The 19,708-nt window shown below is 37.1% G+C and overlaps 1 protein-coding gene across 1 annotated transcript in view; it reads left to right on the forward strand.

Moving 5' to 3' along the window:
- LanA (laminin subunit alpha) overlaps window positions 1-19,708 on the forward strand; it is a 1,191,635-nt gene that overhangs the window by 1,143,265 nt on the left and 28,662 nt on the right. The window contains exon 59 of the mRNA XM_090391815.1: window positions 4,672-4,825. Within this exon, the coding sequence (XP_090247941.1) occupies window positions 4,672-4,825 (154 nt within the window). The remainder of the gene's footprint in view (window positions 1-4,671; window positions 4,826-19,708) is intronic.

Raw genomic sequence — 19,708 nt, forward strand, 5'->3', positions numbered from 1 at the left:
ATCACACCAAACCCACTTAAATGCAGTCCATCTCTTCTATGCAGTTCCATTTTACACAACAACAAACTGCCCACCCCTTTCATATCATCAGCCTCTAGTATGCCATTCGCAGTTTTCATCTGAACTCTTCATTATCATACCTAGATAACATACAAACCATGCTTCCTATCATGCTGTTATCTTTTGCTCTACTCAGTAATTTGCTGATATCCATCCTCACATTGTCTCTAGGCAGCCAAATCATTAGTTCATACTACCACCACGACTTACTCCCTGACATGCTTACTTTTCATATTCAAAGCATCTATTACAGTTTATCCTCCCTCTGAAAAATAGACCTTGTGCACCCTCTTATAAGGCTAATTAAACAATAACTGTTATATTCACAAACCACCACCTAAGTAGCTAAGGTTAAATTTCCTAAAATTTTAATTTTTTTATTTATTTTTATTTTTTTTAAATTTAATTATTTAGTTATTTAATTATTAAATAATAATTATTTAATTATTCAATTATAATAATTTAAAAAAAACATTTTTTTTTATTTTATAAATATATATATATATGTGTATACAATTATATGTTAGGAAAGATTTGCTGCTTTATAAAGTACTTTATAAAGTTCTGTACTTGAAGAGGATGCTGGAGCATGACTACTTAAAGCTCTTTTTATGAAGGACTTCTTATAGCCATTGGATATGAAGGAGGAACTTCATCCAAGGATCCAGTTCACCCGAGAAGTAGAAGTAAATAAGCAGTTAGCCTTTCTAGACCTCTTGATTCTTTGCCAACCAGATGGTTATCTACAATTCACAGTCTATAGGAAAGAGACTCATTCAGGTACATCCACTCTGAATCACATCACCATTCCAGCCAAAAGGCAGGTACTATAAAAACACTAGTTCATAGAGCTAACTCCTTTTGTTCTTCAGAACTTTTACAAAAAAGAATTACAGTATATTAATGCTTCCTTCATATCCAATGGATATAAGAAGTCCTTCATAAAAAGAGCCTTAAGTAGTCATGCTCCAGCATCCTCTTCAAGTACAGAAGAACCTGCACGTATACCTATCCCCTATGTACACGGGGTTAGTGAATGCATAGCTAAGGTGCTAAAACCACTAAATATCTGTGTGGCTTTTTGACCTATTAGAAAAATCTTCACATTCCTAATGTCTCCAAAGGGAGACATTCCTAATGTCTCCCACATCTCAGCTATCCAGGTGTCTACCAGATTCCCTGCTTGTGTGGATTATCGTATTTCGCACAAACAGGAAGATCTGCTCATGTCCAGTTAGAAGAACACCAGTCGTACGTCCAGTACCTTGAACCCAAACAGTCTGGAATTACAGAACATGCCATCAACACCAGACATAGAGTTAAGCGGAACAAGACAAGAGTCATTCACAAAAGTCGGTTCCTAATGGAACAGCTATACAAAGAAACATGTGAAACATTACTTCACTCCCCTAACCTAAACAGATCCGATGGTCTACGTCTTTCCCCCTTGTGGGAGAATAGTACTTTATAAAGCAGCAAATCTTTCCTACATATAATTGAATAATTAAATAATTATTATTTAATAATTAAATAACTAAATAATTAAATTTAAAAATAATAAAATAAATAAATAAATTATTATTATTATTATTCAGGCACTTGCCAAGCTCAAGTGCCTAAACATCTCCTGCTCCCCACCCACTGTGCTTCCTGGTTTATAACAACACCCCACTAAATATCCTGTCTTAGCCACTTCTACCTCACACCATATGCTTTTAAAACCATTAGTGTCACTGCCTTTCAAAGCCTCCACTCTTCATAGTCATCACTTATCATAAGCAGTACTCCACCACCACGTTTTCCTTTCCTATCCTGCCGAAAAATGCTATACCCTGCCACTTCAATTCCTATTATTATATCATCCTCCCTCAACCACATCTCAGAGATCCCAATAATCTTTGGCCAGGCTGATGCTATCAGTGCCACCAATTCATCTCCTTTATTTCAGATACTCCTGGCATTAGTATAGAGCAGTGGTTCTTAACCAGTGTTCCGCAAACTGGTTATTAGTGTTCCTCTGGTGAAAGATGTCAGATGCACAGTTCTGAGTGTAATTAGCTGCTCTGATCCTAACAACTGAAGATTGTTATGCTCATTGACTTCTAAACCAACAGAATAACCAGTTTGCAGAACACTGGTTAAGAACCACTGCTCTATACTAATGCCAGGAGTATCTGAAATAGGTTACCGGTAGGTAACCTATTTCAGATACTCATTCTATCATTTATAGGTTACCGGTAGGCTCTATTAAAGGATTTGTTATCCTTGCAAAGAAAATAAACCCAAATATTGTATTTATGCACTGTTTTTTTGCACAGAGAATCCCTAGTTTCAAAAACATTACCGCCAATATTAAAACCTGTACTAGACCAAGTTGTAATTATGATAAATTACATCAAGTCAAGACCTTTAAAAGCACGCCTTTTTAAAACTTTGCATATCTATGGAAGCCAAGTATGAATATTTGCTTTTGCACACTGAAATAATGTTGTTATCCAGGGGTAAAGTGCTATCCCGAATTTTAGAACTAAGAATGAATTATTGGCCTTTTTTTTAAAAAAATGAAGGTACAGATGCTCTTGTAAAATGTCTTCAAAATGATATTTGGTGTGCTAAAATGTCATATTTAGCCGATATTTTTAATTACTTAAATAGCGTTAATACAAGTATCCAAGGGAAAAATGAAAATATTTTGACATCCACTGACAAATTGTCAGCTTTTCAGTAAAACGTATCTCTTTGGAAAAACATCATATCAGAAAAAAATACAGTAGATATGTTTCCTTCGCTCCATAAGAAAAATGTCGAATTGTTTCCGTTATATTTTAAATTTATTGGAAGAAAAGATTTCAAGTTACTTTCCTTCCTTAAATACATATAATTATGATTGGATACGAAATCCATTTGCCACAGTTAATACATTGAGTTGTGAATTTTCGTTAGAAGAAGAAGAACAATTAGTTATTGTCAACAGATCTTACTCTAAAAATAAAATTCCCTGAAGTAACTCTTGAGGAATTTTGGATTTTTGTCCAAGCTGAATACCCAGCTCTCTCAACAAGGGCACTGAAATGTTGTCAAAGTTTTCAACATCATATTTGTGTGAGCTCGGTTTCTTAATATTAACCCATATAGAAACTAAAAAGCATGAAAGACTTACTAATATAGACCAAGAGATAGACACATCTTAGACCTGATATTGTTGAAATCTTCAAAAGCCAACAAGCTCAAGTATCACATTAAAATTAAGTTCCATTTTTATAAAAGGCAAGTCCATGAATATTTTTATTGTTAGTTTTATGACTCTAATGCTTTTTGGTGTTCCCCAAATTTTTCTTATAATCAAAAGCATTCCGCAACTTCGAAAAAGTTAAGAGCCACTGGCATAGAGCATAAAAATGTCACTGCTTCTATACCTATCATTGTCCTCTTTCAACCCCACTGGACTCAGTGTTACCTGATGTCGTCCCCCTTCCCCCAAGCACCCATTCCCACAAGAGGCCACCCCTACTACCATCCACCCTGGGAATTCTAGTTTCCCTGCATTGACGCACTGACTCATTCAGAAAACAGCAGTCTCTCCAGATGCCTTCGTCCTTCCTCATTCAGATGCAAGCAGTCTCTCGCATACAGTTCCCCTCTGTCCTCCAGTACCCTCCAAGCATCCACATATTCCAATCCTCTCTTCTGACACATTCTGGCTGTTATGCTATTCAGTATTATTGCTCTTCTGCTCAACTCCTCACTATCATACCTAGGCAACACACACAATCTTTCCTCTCTGTGTTTTTTTTGAACAACCTCAAGCAAGAATCTCAGATCTCTTGCTGCCCGATTTACATTGCCTCTCAAGTCATTCGTGCTCACCATTACATTCATTTCATCCATCCTTTCACCCCTCTTAATTGTCATAGTGACATTTTCTATCATCCCTCCAGGCAAACACACCTCTGGTATCCTATCTTGCACACCTGAGATCATTGAGTCTCCACACATCGCTCCCCTGCATCCCTCACTTTCTCTCTCTCTCTCTCTCTCTCTCTCTCTCTCTCTCTCTCTCTCTCTCTCTCCCTCCTCTAACCCTTTCTCTCTGTGTTACCCTACTTACCTGCAGTCCTGGCATCACTCTATCCCTGGTTCCAGCACTCCTTCACATTTCCTCTCTCTGACTGTTTCCATTCTCCTCTCCTCTATCATTCCCAAACCTCTCTCTCTCATTCCCTCTCTCCTACTACTTCTGTGCTCTCCTCTTTTATCATTCCCAAACCTCTCTCTCATTCCCTCTCTCCTACTGCTTATATCATGCCCAAACTTCTCTCTCTAGTCTGAAAGAATGATTTTTTTTTCTTTTCTTTTCTATAAAAAGTGTGACTTAAAAATAATTTGTAGATTACTTAGAGGTTAATCATTTAAAAAAAAAAAAGCAAATACCACAGCTTTTATACAGAATGTATTAAGTATTCTAATGGTAAAAAATATGTATGTGAAAAAACTGATTATCATTTCTCTAATCCAAGCATTCAGAAAAATCTGTATTATCTAATAAAATATACATATAAATATCTTTATATGTATGAAATATACATACACGTTTTTTTTTGTTTTTTTTAGGGGGTTATTCACTCATTTCCTGGATGTATGCGGAACATTAGAGTTAAAAATGAACTGTTAACAGATCTTTCTCTGTCTGCCAATGTTACCGCTTGTTCTAATAAGGTTGAAGAAGGCACTTTCTTTGGTGAAGATGGAGGACATCTGATTCTGTGTAAGTTACTTATATGTTTGGAAAAAATGTGATTGTAAATCTTAAATAAGCACTATTCATTAAATTATTATTCATATTTTAATTCATACTTAAATAATTGAAGTCACAAATCCATAGCTCACCTAAATTAGCATAATGTGTTTTGACTATCTTCTGGAATTTAAATTTTTTCAATTTCATCATTTTCTCCATCTGTAAAATGAAGGTCAAGTCACAACGTACAAGTCTGATTCAAATATGTTATGCAGCAAAGTTGCACAGTTAATCTGTGCATGCTGTCTACACTACTTTACAGTATATATCTCCTGAACATTAAATCTTCCATCACTCATATATATCATTTGTCTTCAAATACTTCCAGTGCAGTCCTACTGATGTTCACTAAGCTGTCCACTGTGTCAGGCTGTTCAGCTAATTTTGAGAGCTCTTGTGTAGAGGCTTAAGTGCTGTGAGGACATTATGTTGGAGGTTTAATGGATTTTTTACAACACTCAAAAAGAATTAAATTAGAATTTAATACTTCCTATATTTCGTCCTAGTCACTAGGACATCTACGGGGATTACAAAAACAATTAATGTAATGCATTTTTGGAAATTATGGAGACAACTACCGTGTTTGAATAAAAACTTTAGTTTACTATTACTAAAATTTTACAATTCAACGTTTCGACCTTTATGTTAAGGTCATCTTCTGGAGCGTACAAATATACACAGGAAACAAGCTATACTACAATCATACTGGTTCGTTAAAGACACTGACTAACCGCTACCACAATTGTTGGCCTGACCTCTGGTGAAAAAAAAAAAAAAAAAAAAAATTATACATCAACGCTAAAGTCCTATTATTTGTGTTGTCCACTATATACATATATTAACATTATATTAACATCATTCCAGCCAGTTGGAGTGGAATGGTTTCTAATAATAGCAGATTGGCTAGAGTCCTGACTTGTGTTGAATCTTTCAAATTAGGTTGGCTGAATGTGTGCCATCCAGATCCTTGGAATTTTCATACCATCTTTATTGTTGATATTTGGGTGGTTTATCAGGATTTCACAGGATTCTTTAAATTTTCTTTTGTACCATGTTTTTGTACGGTGTAAGGAGCAGGTGCTTTTCCAGTTGATTTGGTGTAAGGTGTTGAGTGCGTGGTCTGAGAGGCCTGCTTCACCATAATGGTTGTATTTAATGTGTCTAATGTGTTCTTTTTTGCGTATAGGGATTGTCCGTCCTGTTTCACCAATGTACGGTAAGTTACAGGTGCAGCGGATGCAATAGACTCCAGGATGTGCTAATGGGAGGAGAGGGTCCTTAGAGGAGCTTAATATGGTTTTAAGTTTAGTGGGTGGTTTAAAGGTGGCATTAAGGTTATAATGTTGTAGGATTCTGTTGATTTTTTCTGATAACCCTTTAATGTATGGGATGGCTATGGTTTTACTGTAGTCTAGATTCGTTTTTGTTGTGGTTTTATAGAGTATTTTATTGACAGTATTTTTGTTATAGCCATTGTTTATGAATGTGTCACTAATGATTTTTAGTTCTTGTTTCAGGGCCTGCTGGTTAGAGCAAATAGTTGTGGCTCTGTTTTTAAGGGTGTTTATGACTCCATATTTTTGTGCTGGGTGGTGATATGAATTCGCATGTATGTATTGGCCCGTGTGTGTCGGTTTTCAGTAGACCGTGAAGGATAGATTGCCTGAAGGAAGACGTGTAACTAGTGTGTCGGGAGCGAATTTTGGTTTTCGATTTCGATGGTAAATTGTATGCGTTCGTGTTGTTTGTTTAGGTGGCTGAGGAATGTGTTTAGCGTTTGTCGACCGTGCGGCCAGATCGCGAACACGTCGTCAACGTATCTGAGCCAGATTGTCGGTCGAAGCGTGGCGGAATCAAGAGCCCTTTGCTCAAAGGTTTCCATGTAGAAGTTCGCGATTGGGGGAGATAATGGTGAGCCCATGGCCGTACCTTCCTTTTGTAGGTAGAATTTGTTTTGCCACATGAAGTAACCGGACTTTAGTACGTGGGCAAAGAGGGCCGTAATGTCGGGTGGAAATTTGTTCTGTAGTAGGAGAATTGTGTCATTGATGGGGACATTAGTGAAAAGGGCAGAAACGTCAAAACTGACTAATAAGTCGTCTTTGTCGAGTGTTATGTTTTTGATTATGTTTATAAAGTGTTGTGTGTTTTTTACGTAGGAGGGGGAATGACCTACCAACTCCTTGAGTGTTGCCGCTAATTTCTTGGCTAGGTGGTAATTGGGACTGTCTATTCCTTCCACTATTGGTCGAAGGGGCACATTTTGTTTGTGTATTTTCGGAACCCCATATATTCTGGGGGGGGGGCGGGCGTAGTGGGAGTTTGAGTTTTTTAACTGTGTCTGGTGGCCAAGAAGTGACGGACTTTAACAGTTTTTCTGTTTTGTCCTTTATCCTCTTTGTTGGGTTATAATTTACCATTTTATATGTGTTGTTATCGGCTACTAGTTGGTTCATTTGCAGTATGTATGTTGACCTGTCAAGGACAACAGTGGCACTGCCTTTATCAGCTTTCGTTATTATTATGTTTTGTTTGGCTTTTAACGATTTAATTGCTGCTAATTCTGTTTTAGTCAGGTTATTCTGTATGGTTTTCTTGGTATTTAGGACATTACTGGTTTCTAGTCGTATTTTGTCTGCTAGGTAGGGATCTGATGCCTCTTTCAATGTGGTAGATAAAATCTAATTTGTTTACCTTTTTAGGCGCTATTGCGTAGTTCAGTCCTTTATTCAGCAGCGTGAGTTCGCCGTTGTTCAGGGTGTGGCTTGATAAGTTGATCACATGGTTCTTGCTTGTCGCTGGTTGGTCGCTCCTTGCCTCCCTTGTTTGTTGTTCATTGTTGTTTCTCGGGGAGGAAGTCCTCTGATTGGCCGCCATATTTTGCCGTTGTTTCAACCTGTGGAATTTTTTCTCGAGTTTTTCTTTGTTCTTTTCCAGGGTATGCTTGGCCGAATTGTCAGTAATTCTTTCAAGTGTTTGTAGAATGTCTTGGTTAACATAGTTCGATAGTTCTAATTGTAATTCAGAAACTAGATTTTGTGTTGTAGCTAGGTTTCGGCGGGCTGTTTGGATCTGTTCCCTAAGCATTGCTTTTTCTGTGCCTAAAAGAAAGGAACAATTAATGTAACATGCACACAAAAACTTACAACACTAAGCCCAACCCAACACTAAAGTCCTATCTAGGTGGAGAGCCCTCTAAGGGGGTGGTAGTAGGTGGCCTGGAATGTAAGGTGGGACCTCTGGTGATGAGCGTTTCCCAAATCTTCGGAAGCTTAATGCAACCGTATTTATTAAGATTTTGGTTGGTTTCTGAGAGCTGCTGCTGCTTCTAAGAAAAGTCTCTCTTTCTTGAATTTGCTGTGGTGGAGCATGGTGGTTTTCTTCCATGATACTCTGTGGGTGGTGTCCAAAACATGGTCAGCCAAGCCTGAATGGCCATAGTTGTGTTTGAAGATGTAAGACTTGTGTTCCTCTAGATGGATGGATGCTGATCTGCCTGTCTGTCCAAAGTACACAAGCTTACAGGAACAGGGTACTTTGTAAACTCCAGGCAGAGAGAGAGGAGGGAGCTGATCTTTTGTAGAACGGATAAGGGTAGCAAGTTTGCAGTAGGACTTATATGCTGTGTGTAGGTTATACTTTTTTAGAATCTTGGCTATTTTTTCCGAAGTGCCTCGGATGTAGGGTATGGTGATGGCATTTTTAAAATCTTGTTGACGAGAGGGATGGGGAATGGGGAGGAATTGATTATTTTTTTGATACTGTGTTCGCTGTAGCCATTGGAGAGGAAAGTTCTGTGTATGTGGTTAAGCTCAGTAGTGAGGGCGGTTCCACTGGAACAAAGATTGTGGGCTCTCTTGGTAAGGGTTTTAATGATGCCATATTGTTGTGAGGGGTGGTGGTGGTGGGAGAATTTTTGAATGTATCTGCCTGTGTGTGTGGGTTTTCTGTATACAGTGAAGGCAAGTGTATCATTAGGCAGCGCATGACTAAGGTGTCTAGGAAGGGTAAACTTGTTCTTTTCCTTTTCCATAGTAAACTGGATTCTTGGATGTAGGCTATTGAGATGACCGAGGAAGGAGTCTAACGTGTCTGGGCCATGAGGCCAAATGGAGGACACATCATCTACATATGATGACTGAACAAGACCATATACAATGGCATCATAACCTCTCTATTTCTGCATGTCAGGGGTTCTCCGCATCATTGCCATTATCTGATGTGACATCTTAACAACTTGTTCATTGTGGGCCCCTAAATTTCAGGTCCTTGTCTACCATCACTCCTAGATCTCTCATCTCCTCTACTTCCTTTAAAGTTTCCCCACCAAGTGTATACTTTGCATCCCATCATTGCAAAATCTCAAAACTTTACACTTTGCAACATTGAACTGATAGTTCCACTTACCTACCCATACATGTAATCTATTCAAGTCCTCTTGTAAGGCCATAACATCTGCTGCAGTTTTGCATCATCTACAGATAGCTGCATATCAGTAGTTAAACCAATTCCAATATTTTAACATACAAATTGAACAACAATGGCCCCAAAACTGACCCCATTGCAGCACATCACTAGTGAACTTCCTCTTTCAGTTTACTGCACTTGCATGCATAACATTCTGATACCTATCCAACAGCCAGTCATTGATTCAACTCAGAAGTCTGTTATCCAATCCCATCTGTTTCAATTTATTTACGAGCTTGTTGTGTGGATGTCTATCAAAAGCCTTTGCAAAATCTAAGTACACCACTGTATATGCATCTCCTCTGTCCAAGGTATTTGTCACCTTATTATAGTACATGAGTAAGTTAGTGAAACATGATCTCCCTTTAACAAACCCATGCTGATAAACCACAGAGAATGCTGTTATTATCAACCCATTTCTGTATCCTACTTTTCACCAATCTCTCAAGTACCTTCACTTGAGATATACAGACCAGCCTATAATTTGAAGCTACAGCCTTATCACCACCTTTATGCAGTGGAACAATTTTACCCTCCTTCCACTCCTCTTTGGAACCTGTGTTGTTGCAAGACTTATTAAACAGGCATGCCAATGCTACTGTCATTTCCCTGGAACATTCCCATAAGATGCATGGTGATATGTCATTGAATCCTACTGTCTTATTGACATCAATCTTATTTATTTCCTCAAATACCTCCTGCTCACTCACAATTAAGCCATCCCCCTATGTCCTCTACACTTAAGTTCCTCATGAATCCACCCTGATCAGGATGGAACACACTTTTAAATTGATCAGTGAATACCTCAAGAATGTCTTCTGCAGCAGTTACCATTCTACCACTTTCATCCCTTAACTTCATCTTACCATTATCATTCTTCCTTCTGCTTGCCACATATCTAAAAAAATCTAGGGTTTTTTCTTTGCCTGATTTGCCAATTTCTGTTCATACTCTACTTTTGTTTTCCTTACTAAACGAGTCACTCTTCTGGCTTGTTCTTTATACTCTTCATGTGCCTGATTAGTACTATTATTATTATTATTATTATTATTATTATTATTATTAAACAAGACCTCATGGAGTCAAAGACTCATCTATGAGGTCCTTTTATCTCACACATATCTCATCATACTGTGTCTTAAACACATTCAAACTCCTTGCAGACACCACACTCTCAGGCAAGGCATTCCAATCACTCACAACTCTGCACGAAAAAAACCTGCCTCTCACTCCCCTACTCACACCTTCTTTATACAGTTTCCAGGGATGACCTCTGGTTCTCCCCTGATCTCCCACTATTCTCTGTAGAACTTCTCCACCATTGATCCTATAACAACCCCTTACCAACTTGTAGGTTGCTATCATATCTCCCCTCTTCCTTCTCTCCACTAGACTCTGCAAATTACATCTTTTCAATCTTTCCTCATACTTGACATTCCATAGGTCAGAAACTACCTTAGTCAGTCGCCTTTGGACCCTTTCCAACATCTCTTCATCCTTCTGAAAACCAGGTGACCAAATCTGGGCACAATAGTCCATGTGTGGCCTAATCAAAGCCTTATACAACAGAACAATAATCCCCCTACTTCTACAAGTCAGAGTCCTCCGCATCATTCCCAAAAGCCTTTGTGTTGTCTTCACAATTCTGGCGTTGTGTCCCCTAAATTTTAGATCCTTATCAACTATATCAACCTTATCAACCAAGCATAAATTCTGCATCCCATCTTTGATTTCCAAATTTTGAAACCTTACATTTTGCAATATTGAACTCACATTCCCATTTGCTTGCCCAATCACTCAATTTATTCAAGTCTTCTTGCAAGGCCACAACATTTTCACTACTCTTTATGGTTCATCCCAACTTTGCATCATCTGCAAACAACTGAATATCTCCATCCAAATCTTCGCCAATATCATTAATATACAAGTTAAATAGTAATGGCCCTAAAACAGATCCCTGAGGCACTCCACTAGTGACTTTCCTTTTCCTGGATATTGCACCCCCATATACAACTTGTTGATACCTATCAGATAGCCAGTCTCCAATCCAATGCACTAATCTAATATCCAACCCCATCTGCTCTCGTTTGACTGTCAACTTATCATGAGGTACTCTATCAAAAGCTTTTGCGAAATCCAAGTATATTACTGTGTATCCTTCTCCTCTGTCCAAGGAAGCAGTCACTTTATTGTAATAAGTAAGTAGATTACTAAAACATGACCTCCCTTTAGCAAATCCATGCTGTCCATCAAAGATTATACCATTGTTGTCAACCCAACTCTGGATCCTAGTTCTCACAAGCTTATCCAACAACTTAACCACAACACCTGACACACAGATAGGCCTATAGTTTGATGCTTGAGTTCAATCACCTCCTTTATGAAGTGGCACAATCTTGCCCTCCTTCCACTCTTTAGGAATTTGACCAAGTGCAAGACTCGTATTAAAAAAATATGTCAAGGCAGGTGTCAACTCTCTGGCACATTCCTTCAGAATCCGCGGTGATATATTATCAAGTCCCACAGCCTTATTTACATCTAGTTTACTTAACTCCCCGTACACCTCTTGCTCACTTACAGTCAGTCTCTCCTCCCCATCATCAACTGCTCTTAATCTCTCCATGAAGTCACATTCACAAGATTGAAAGATCTTTATGAATTGCTCATTAAGTATCTCCACCACACATTCTGTAACAGCTGTCTTTATACCATTTCCTCCAATCAATATCATACTTCCACAATCATTCTTTCTTTTGCTGGCTACATATCGAAAGAACTCCCTAGGATTCTTTTTGGCTTCATTAGCTAACTGCTGTTCATACCTCTCTTTAGCTACTCTCACCAACCAAGTCACCCTCCTTGCCTGGTCTTTGTAGACCTCATGAAATTGGTTACTTCCACTTCTCTTATGCTGCCTCCACAATGCCCTTTTTCTCATCATCTTGTTCACATTATTCATCTTGTACTTCTTTCAAAGTACTTTTTTTTCCAAATTTCATGCTTAAGCTCCACATTCATTCATTTTACACCTATCTTATTTAACTTTTTGGCCTTCAGAATAGGATTTGATGCTGTTATGTATTTCTTTGTCAGTTCCCATGCAGCATTTATTTCCTTACCACTCAACTCCTCATTCCATGTTATAGCTCCAAGCTGTCTTCTAAGTTTGCCATAATCACCAGCCCTATAATTCCACATATGTCCTTTCCTTACAAAAGTCTGCTTATGACCAGCCAGAACACAGGTGATTACGTCACGATCACTTTCAGCAACTAAAAGAAAGTGTGAAACCCCTCTCATAATCACATCCTGTGATGAAATTATTAGATCTAGAACTCTTGATCTTTGCGTGCCCACCTTTATGTGCTGTCTGAGATAGTTATCTCACAAGAGCTTGAGAAATTAATTTTCCTTATTCCCAAATGCTCTTTTTTCATTTCTATACTGCCATAATTAAAATCCCCCGTAATAATTACCCTTCCTTTGTTCACTAATCCAAGTTGTTTATGCATTTCTTCATCACCATCCTCCACATTCCCAGGCCTATAACAACATCCAACTAAATATGTCTTCCTCTCAACCTCCACAGTACACCACACTGTCCCATAACCACTGCCACTATTTCCCCCTTTCACGTCTACCTTATGTGGACTTAATTCCTCTGCTATTATCAGCAGCATGCCACCCCTCCCTTCTTGCTCTTTCTATCCTCTCGAAAAATGCTGTATCCTTCCATTTCCATTCCTGTTATAATATCATCTTTATTCAACCATGTTTCACTTATTCCAATGATTTTGGGGCAAATAAATTCATGATTACTTTCAGCAACTGGAGGAAAGTGTAAAACCCCTCTCACAATCACATCCTCTGATGAAATGATTACATCTAGAGCTCTCAATCCTCACAGGAAGTAAAGGGAATAAAGGAACATTATATAGAGCAATACATCATTTATATTTAAGTTGTCAATCTGCAGTTAGAATTGAAGGAAATACAGGAAGATGGTTTGATGTAAAATCAAGGGTAAGACAAGGATGCACATTATCTCCATTCTTATTCATCACATATAAGGATGGCATTAAGCCTAGTATTAGAATTGCAGATGTCAAACTTAGCTCTTTGCTTTATGCAGATAATGTTAAACACATCTGGTGCAGGTCTCCAGGATTCTTTAACTAAATTGAATAACAGCTGTAACAAATTTGGCATGAAAATCAATAAAAAGACCAAAACTATGAAAATAGGCATAAACACTTAACACGTGAACTGCATTCTAAATGGAGAACCTATAGAACAAGTAAAATATTTCAGCGTTTTTAGGCATAGTTTTTAGTGAAGATGAGAAGTCAAATCTGGGAATTGACAACAGAATAAGCAAAGCTGGTTTTGTGGATAGCCAGCTGAATAAATTTAAATAGAACAAGAGAGGGAAATTAGCAAAAGCATCAATCTAGCAATATACAAGACAGTGTTCAAACTAGGTTTAAGTTATGGATATGAGAGTTCTGAGAAAAATTAGGGCATCAATGGCAGAATCATATTAAAAATGAAGATACTAGAAAGGAACTTGACATTATTATCATTCAAGAATATATAAGCAGTGCTAATCTATGGTGGTATGGCCACTTGAATAGAATGGGTGAGGAAAGATTATCAAAACAGCATTTGGTGCCAAGATTACAGGAAAAAGATGCACCGGAACCAAGGTCTGGGCAGATTGATTCAGTCAGAAGTGACTTAGAAGCACGAAACGTTGGATATGCCATTATTGGAGTGCTCACAAGTAATAGACTAATTTGGATGAAAATTGTGGATAGGAGATTAATAATAATGTATACTTATTCATGTAGTGCTGTCATAGTAGCCTGAACATCCCTTGAGGGTGCATATCAGGAAGTTGATGATGACGATGATGATTGTCTGTTAATAAGTTCAAAGAGAGGTATGATAGATTGTGTGCATAAATTGGGTCTCCCATTGTGAGCTTTTGGACACCATGGACGTTTTCTTACAAGAACAACAACAACAATAATAATAATATCATAATATAATAATAATAAACATCAAAAAACAAACTGATTAACAGATATAATTTGGCAAACAATTGCTGAAGTTTCCAAACAGCTAAACCAAAGAATTATAGTGACTGCACAGAAAATTAAAAGATATGACACAAGAATAAACCATTATCCTTTCTTTTAACTCACAGAAAATTAAAAGATATGACACAAGAATAAACCATTATCCTTTCTTTTAATGTTGCACGGTGATCAGCATTCATTTTAGAAATTATGGACTTTACAACCGTGCTATAAATAACTATTTTAATTTCCTGATGTTTAGATCTTCATATTAAGATCATCATCTGGAGTATATACAAGGACAAGCTGAGTTACATTACACACAATAAGCTAAAGAAACAATGATTTGATCATGGGTTATTTTTTCACTAGAGGTCATGCCAGTAGAATAACTCGTGATCAAATCATTGTTTCTTTAGCTTATTGTGTGTAATGTAACTCAGCTTGTCCTTGTATATTTGTATATACTCTGGATGATGGTCTTAATATGAAGATCGAAACGTTGGGAAATTAAAATAGTTATTTATAACACAATTGTAAAGTCCATAATTTCTAAAATAAATAAAGCAATATGTACAAAATATGCAATTTTGACAGAACCAACGTCAATTCTTTCAGTCTCTCCAGAGAAATACAAATGCAACAATTATTCACCAGAAAAAAGAAACACTCAAATTTTGGAAGTCAATCTGGGATAATCCTATTGAACATAATAAAGATGCCTCGTGGATTAAGGAAATAGAATCGGAAATGAAACAAAAACAAATGCAAAATGTCATTATCACTAAAGAAATGGTCAGTGCACAACCTAGAAAATTAAAAAACTGGAGTGCACCTGGCAAAGATGAACTACATGGATTTTGGTTAAAGCATCTAACCAGTCTACATGATTGAATGGCAGAACAATTTAATTATTTGTTGCAGTCAGGCCCAGTGGAAGACTGGATGATATCTGGACGTACTTTTCTCTTAATGAAAGATAAGAATAAGAGTGCAAACCCAAGTAACTATCGTCCATTAACATACCTACCAACTATGCTTAAGCTGTTCACTGCAATCATAGCAGATTCCACATACCACTACTTATCAGATAATCAGAATTGTCTAATTCAACAAAAAGGCAATTTTCAAAAATCTAGAGGAACAAAAGACCAAATCCTTATTAATAAAATGATTCTCAGAAATTCAAAAAGGCAAAAAAACTAACTTAAACGTGGCATGGATAGACTATAAGAAAGCATTTGATTCCCTCCCACACTCCTGGATCCTAAAATCACTATAAATATTTGGAATTAGCAAAAACGTGTTTGTTTCTGGCTGCTGCTATGAAATCATGGAAAATAACTTTAACAGTCAATAATGAACGATTTGGAGATATTAGCATTAAACGTTGAATTTTCAAAGGTAATTCTTTGTCACCATTGCTCTTTAACAATTATTTGATACTTTTGTCTATGATTCTGAAGAAAACAAAACTTGGATGTGAAATTCCTAAATATAATATTAAAATTTCCCATTTGTTGTATATGGATGACTTGAAGTTATATGGAAAATCTTCCCACCAAATAGACTCTTTACTGAACACAGTTCGTATTTTCAGTCAGGACATCAAAATGGAATTTTGTTTAGATAAATGGGCAATTTTATCTATTAAATGAGGACAAATTAATGACACTAGCAATTTTAATTTAATCAAGAGAAATACGTAAAAGCAATTTCAGCTGACGACCACTATAAATATCTAGGAATATTAGAAGTCAATGATATTCTCCACTTGAAAGTTAAACAACAGGCAGCAGCTGGAATACACCAAAAGAGTTAAAAATATGCTGAAAACAAAAATAAATGGATTAAACACAATTAGAGCAATGATTCTTATATACCAGTGATCTGATACACAGCTGGCATAATAGATTGGACAAAAGAAGACCTGGACAAATTGGACTGCAAAACTAGAAAATTAATGACTATGCATCATGCATTACACCCACGAAGTGATGTTGAGCAGTTGTAACTATCAAGGAGAATAGGTAGACGGGGGTCTGCTGCAAGTGAGACAGACTGTGGAAGAAGACAAAATTAGCTTAAAAAGTTACATCAACAATAGCTCTGAGCAAATGCTTCAAGCAGTTACACAAGAGCACCTTCTAAAAGCAACAGGAAACAAATCCGATTGCAAAAAAGAACAGCAAAATAATCGATATGTGCGCTGGAAAAATAAACCTTTGCATGGCCAGTTTCTTCGAGATACTGAGGACAAAATTGATGTGAACAAAACATGGCAATGGCTACAATATAGATATATTAAAAAATAAACAGAAGGATTTATTCTAGTAGCTCAAGAACAAGCATTATGAACCAATGCAATGAAAGCAAAAATTTTGAACATCAATAATAACAGCAAATGCAGATTATGTGATCAGAAAGATGAGAATGTAGAACATCTAATCAGTGCCTGCAGCAAGATAGCTCAAACTGACTATAAATACTGCCATGACCAAGTGGCCAAAATAATTCATTGGCATCTATGCAAAAAATATGGCTTTCCTACTTCTGATAACTGGTGGCAGCATAAAATAGAGACAGTACTGGAAAACGAAACAGCAAAAATTCTCTGTGACTTTAGAATACAAACTGATTGACATTTGGAACACAATAGACTTGACATCACAACTATCGAACATCAACAGGTTTGGATTATTGATATCGCAGTACCCAGTGATAACAGCTTCAACAATAAAGAACTGGAAAAAATTACTAAATATTGAGATCTGGCAATCGAAGTTGGCCAGCTGTGGTTTAATTTAGCACACCAAAGTTATCACAATAGTTATTGGTGCAATTTAAAAGAAGCTATCCAACTATTTACAGCAGTTAAACATCAGTGAAGTGACCTCATATGATCTACAAAAAACAGCATTACTTGGAACAGTCCATGTTTTACACTACCTGATAAACTATTCTTAGATTCCTGGGTAGAATCTGAATTGTTCTGTATCACCAGTCAAATTATTGTTTAAATATCTTGTTTTTGAGTGTATATCAATTATGTGAATAAATAAATAATAACAATAATACAATGTCCTGTTAAATATGTTATCTACTCATACAAGTGACAGTGTTTCCTGCTTGCATTTTCTTTACCTCGAATATGCACAATTTCTCTACTATCACAAACATTGGTTCTTTTTTTACATGTCTTTTCTATACTCAAAGAAAACAAACTTCTCCATCTCTGTTCTCTCTGCATATGTTATTATTATTATCATTGTTGTTGTTGTATAGTAATCTTCATGAAGTCCAAAGACTCAGCGTGGGATGCCCAGACTATCCACACAATAAATACCTACCATATCTCTCCCTCCTTATATTGTTTTCATTCTACTTTGTTTCAGGTATACCAACAATTCTCTGGTAAATCAATCAATATAACAATTTTATTTACATCATTCCTGGCATTGTAAATAGAATGTAACTGTTTTTGGCTTAATAACTAGAGTCCTGCTCATGTCACCTCTCAACTGCAACTCCTTCACACATATTCTTTATTGTTTCTCTTTATAACTTATCCTCTTTTCCACAGAGTGAACTACTTCCCATGCATTCTCAGTCATCCCCCTCTCTATCAACTCTCTCTCTCATGAACATTCACTGCAGCTGCCAGTGTCCATTCTTCTTATACCATGTATCCCTGTACATTTCTCACTTCATTTCCTGTCATTTTCACTCTCCCCCCCCACTTGTGTATCTAAAAACATTCTCTCTCTCTGACTTCATTCTTGGGTGTATGCATGCGCTCAAAATCTCATGTACATCAATATTGGATAGCAGCACAATGACAGTCTGATAGATTGTAACTCAGGTTGCTGTTGAGATGTATAGGATTAAGGATGATTTCTTTAGATTCTACTATCTTTCTTTCAAGTTTATCATAACAACAAAAAATATAATTAGACTTGTCCCATAGTACTGGATGGGTGCAATTCTCTTCATTATAATTTGCAGAAAACAGAACATGGCTAGACAGAGCACTGGTTCGCGTTCTCCCATAACTTATGTCTCTCTCTCTGATGTTCTTCAATACATAATTGAATGGATTTCTCTGTCAGGCCAAAGTATGGTTTATCACAGTTGCACCAAATTTGGTAGATGCCGGGATATTTTAGATTGTCATGTCTAGGTTTAGGTCGGCTTAGTAAGGAGCGGAGTTTTGGTATGTCGTATTTCTTAAGAACCTTGGTCGATTTGGGAGAGACAGAGCTGATGTAGGGCAGAGAAACATTACCTTTAACACTTGTGGTATCCTCATTATAGTGAGGGAGTAAAACAGGAATTTGTTAATAGTTTTCTGGGAATAGCCATTCATTCGAAAGGTAGTCCAGAGGAAACCGAGTTCTTTATTAAGTTCTTCATCATAAAGAAGGGAACGAGCCCAATGTCCAAGTGTAGAAATGATTCCAAACTTTGTTTGGGGATAATGGTGGGTTTGAGCATGGAGATCTCTGTTTGTGTGGGTAGGTTTTCCGTAAATCGAAATTTTCAGTTTCTCCACTGAATGGGTCAATTTAACATCCAAAAAGGGAAGAGAACCATTAACTTCTAATTCAGCTGTAAATTTTATGTTTGGATGTTGATTATTCAGGTGGTCTAGGAAATTTGAAGAGATTCATGGCCGTGACCCCAAATTAAAATAAATTCATCTATGTATCTTTTCCAAATTCTAGGTTTTAAAGGGAAATACGAGATAGCTTTCTCTTCAAAATCTTTGAGGTAGATGTTAGCAAGTACCGGTAACAATGGGATTTTATTATTATTATTATTCAGGCTTCCATGGAGTCAAAAGACTCATCGTGGGAGGTCCTTCCTAAGAAACACAAAGTCTATCAAGACTCATTGAGGGGAGGCCCCCCCCCCTAAGAAACACAAAGTCTATCATACCACTTCTTGAACTCATTGACCGTTCTCGCTCTCACCATTCCATCAGGCAATGCATTCCATGGCTCAACCCTCCATGCAAAGAAACCACTCCTCACCCTCTTGCTCACAGTTTCCTTTCGTGACTTCCAGGAATGGCCTCTTGTCGTCACTCCTTTCCGCTGTTCAACCAAGCAAAAGAACTCCCCAGTGTCAACTCTGTAACCACCTCTCAACAGTTTAAAAGTCTCAATCATATCACCTCTCCTTCTTCTATCCACCAAACTCTGCAGTCCACATTCCCTCAGCCGATCCTCATAACTATCATTGTACAGTCCTGAAACTATCTTTGTTATCCGCCTTTGTACCCTTTCCACAGTTAATTTAT

This window comes from Typopeltis vanoorti, chromosome 4 (assembly GCF_054136105.1).
Source record: "Typopeltis vanoorti isolate ZY-2024b chromosome 4, IOZ_Tvanoo_1.0, whole genome shotgun sequence".
In the NCBI taxonomy this organism is placed as follows: domain Eukaryota; kingdom Metazoa; phylum Arthropoda; class Arachnida; order Uropygi; family Thelyphonidae; genus Typopeltis; species Typopeltis vanoorti.